This window comes from Apis dorsata, unplaced genomic scaffold (assembly GCF_000469605.1).
Source record: "Apis dorsata unplaced genomic scaffold, Apis dorsata 1.3 scaffold_199, whole genome shotgun sequence".
NCBI classification, from domain to species: domain Eukaryota; kingdom Metazoa; phylum Arthropoda; class Insecta; order Hymenoptera; family Apidae; genus Apis; species Apis dorsata.
In genome coordinates this window covers 440,072-442,904 of record NW_006263483.1, presented here as the reverse complement: position 1 = coordinate 442,904, position 2,833 = coordinate 440,072, and the positions used below count along the sequence as shown (strand labels likewise).

Below are 2,833 nucleotides of genomic sequence, written 5' to 3'. Positions count from 1 at the left end.
TTTTTTTTTTTTTATTTTTTAATAGTTTTTGACGATTAGAAAAATATTAATTTTAAATTTAAAAATCCATTATTTCAAAAGTTATTTATATATAAAGTCAATGTTTTTTAAGCATATTATAAACATTTTAAATAAATTAAAATCTTAAAAAGTTAATAGTTGAAAAAATGAAAATATTTTACATTATATTTTAAATTATAAATTTACTTACTTTGGAGATATTGGACTTTCAGATATTCTTTCTTTTGGAGAACATGATTGAGATCTTTGTGAATCATTATTATTTGATATAACTGATTTTGGACTACCAGATCTAGATCTTTGAGAACCAGATTTCTGACTATGTGTAGATCCAATACTTGAATGTCTAGAATCTGATCTAACTGGAGATGGACTTTTAGAATTTTGTTTAGAAGATCTTTCACTAATATCAGAACCTACTGATCGTGCCTCATTTTCATTATCCGAATTTCTATCATGTGTAGAATTTGCAGTATTAGAGTTAGGTGTACCGCTACGACTTGATCTAGATGATCCTGATCGATTATCAGATTCTGATCCTAAAAGAAAATTCTTTACAATAACTTGTTTTTTTAAAAAGAATTTTACTAAACAAAAAAAAAATAAATATATTTATTGAATTAATATTGTTAAATTTTTACCAGAATCCCAATTAGAATCATATTGATTTTTCTTTGTTGATGGCATGTTTTTCTTGTGTTAAGAAACACATAACCTATTTAAATAAATATAAGCGATTCAAATTCAACCATAGACAAATAAATCATATAACAGATGCAAACTGACATGAAGAGCGGGATATACATTCTATATTGTCAACCAATCAAATATTTCAAAATTATAAATCGATCTTGTTTCTATATTTTAATCACATGATTTTATTTATATCTAGTCATTTTATTAAAATTTACTAGAATTAAAATTACTAGAATTTTATATCAAGCATTTATGTTTCATTAAATAAATTATATGCATTTGATATTTTTAAAATATGTTTTCGTTTTATATTTCATAAAATTAATATTAATTATTAGATTAAAAAATATAAAATTTTTTCGAAATATATTTTAAGATAATATATAAATTACAAATTAAAAAGATATATAATATATAATATATAATATAAGAAAAATTGTGATTAATAGTTTATTTATTTTAAAATAATAATTAAATTTTTCTTATATTGATTAATTACAACAAATGTTTTTTAATTATTATTATTTAATGTAATATAAATATGAATAAATAAGATTAATAAGAATATAATACGTAAATTTATTTATTAGTGTCATTTAAAAATGTTGGATTATCATATATATAATGTTTTGATAATTTTTTCTTTTCTATATTATTGTTAGATATACTATTTTCCAATTGTGGTTTATTTTCTGTCAAAATATTTGAATGATGTTCTGTTTCCAATACATCTTTTAATATATTTGAAGATATTGTTTTAGAAAATCCTGAAATAATAAATTTAATATATTTTGAAATTAAATTATTATTGCCATTATTATAATAACTTCATTATTAAAATATAAGTTTGAATTTCATTAATCTAAAAATAAAAATACCAGATATATCAATTTCCTGCAGTTGTTTATGGAAAAGTATTTCAAAATTGGAAAGTCTTTTTGAAGAATTTTGATTATCTTCTATTAATTCTCTAACAGTTTTATGTTTTCCAGAAGAAAATGCAATATTGTCTTTTAAATTAAATATTCTCTCAATATCTATTGTATTTTGAAGATTTTCAGCTACATTTTTTGCATGAATGTTAATATCATTTGATATATCTTTTTTCTAAAAAAAAAAAGAGAGAAGATAAAATATAAAATAAATATAAAATATAAAATATAATATAAAATAAAAATATAAAATAATAATTTATTATATTACCTTAATAGGATAAAATAAATTTAATTTTATATTAGCAAGTACATGGACAAATGTATTTAAACGATGATGCAACATAGCTAAAAATTGAATTGATAAAATAAAAACAAATGCAACAATAAAAAGACATCCAATTGGTTCCAAATGCATATATTTTCTATATATATGTATCTGAAAAAAAAAAAGATTTATGATAAAATTAATCAAAATATATTTAGAATATTTTATTATATTATATTTTATTATTATATTAAGAAAATAAGACCTACTTCATATTCATCAACATAGGTGATATTATATAGAATAGCAAATGGCCATTGGAAACGCAAAATATCTTTGTTTATTTGCAGTAAAAATATTGCTATTATAAATGTTATATTTATCATAAAAAATTTTAAAAGATATTCATTACGTATATTTATTAATTCCTTTGTAATATTTTCCTAAAAAAAATTTAATGTATTGTAATAATTTTTTATTGAATTTCTTAATTTTAATAATTTAATTTTTTTTTAGAAATCATACTTGTTTTTTTATATCATTTTCAATAGGAAATAAATATTTTTTAATCAATTGTTTCCAAAATTCTTCTTCTTTAAAAGAAAGAAAATCTACTTTTCCATTTTTTAAACGTTCATCTTGTAGCCAATAAGGATTTATTAAGTAATTTGAATTTTCTTGATAATCATTAATAAAAGTATCTTCTGAAATTTCAATTTCAGAATCTGTATTTCTATCTAATTTTTCAAATACTTGTAATTTTATTTCTTCATTATATGTTTTATTTTGATTATTTTTTTCTTCTATATTTTCGTTTGATATATTGATAACATCATTATCTCTATTTTCTATATTACTTTTTAGTACATTACTAAAATTATTAAAAATTTTAATTAAATTGATTGTAAAATAATTA

At 18.5% G+C, this 2,833-nt stretch overlaps 2 protein-coding genes across 2 annotated transcripts in view; both read right to left on the bottom strand.

Moving 5' to 3' along the window:
• LOC102671887 (another transcription unit protein-like) overlaps positions 1–822 on the bottom strand; it is a 3,582-nt gene extending 2,760 nt beyond the window's left edge. Inside the window, exons 1-2 of the mRNA XM_006614885.2 lie at positions 663–822; positions 212–560 (exon numbers count right to left, since the gene is read on the bottom strand). Of these exons, the coding sequence (XP_006614948.1) occupies positions 212–560; positions 663–708 (395 nt within the window). The 5' untranslated portion in view covers positions 709–822. The remainder of the gene's footprint in view (positions 1–211; positions 561–662) is intronic.
• A 516-nt stretch (positions 823–1,338) lies between these two features.
• LOC102674343 (chitin synthase chs-2-like) overlaps positions 1,339–2,833 on the bottom strand; it is a gene marked incomplete at its 3' end in the record, with an annotated part of 7,964 nt that continues 6,469 nt past the window's right edge. Inside the window, exons 15-18 of the mRNA XM_031510069.1 lie at positions 2,187–2,351; positions 1,921–2,088; positions 1,596–1,824; positions 1,339–1,484 (exon numbers count right to left, since the gene is read on the bottom strand). Of these exons, the coding sequence (XP_031365929.1) occupies positions 1,339–1,484; positions 1,596–1,824; positions 1,921–2,088; positions 2,187–2,351 (708 nt within the window). The remainder of the gene's footprint in view (positions 1,485–1,595; positions 1,825–1,920; positions 2,089–2,186; positions 2,352–2,833) is intronic.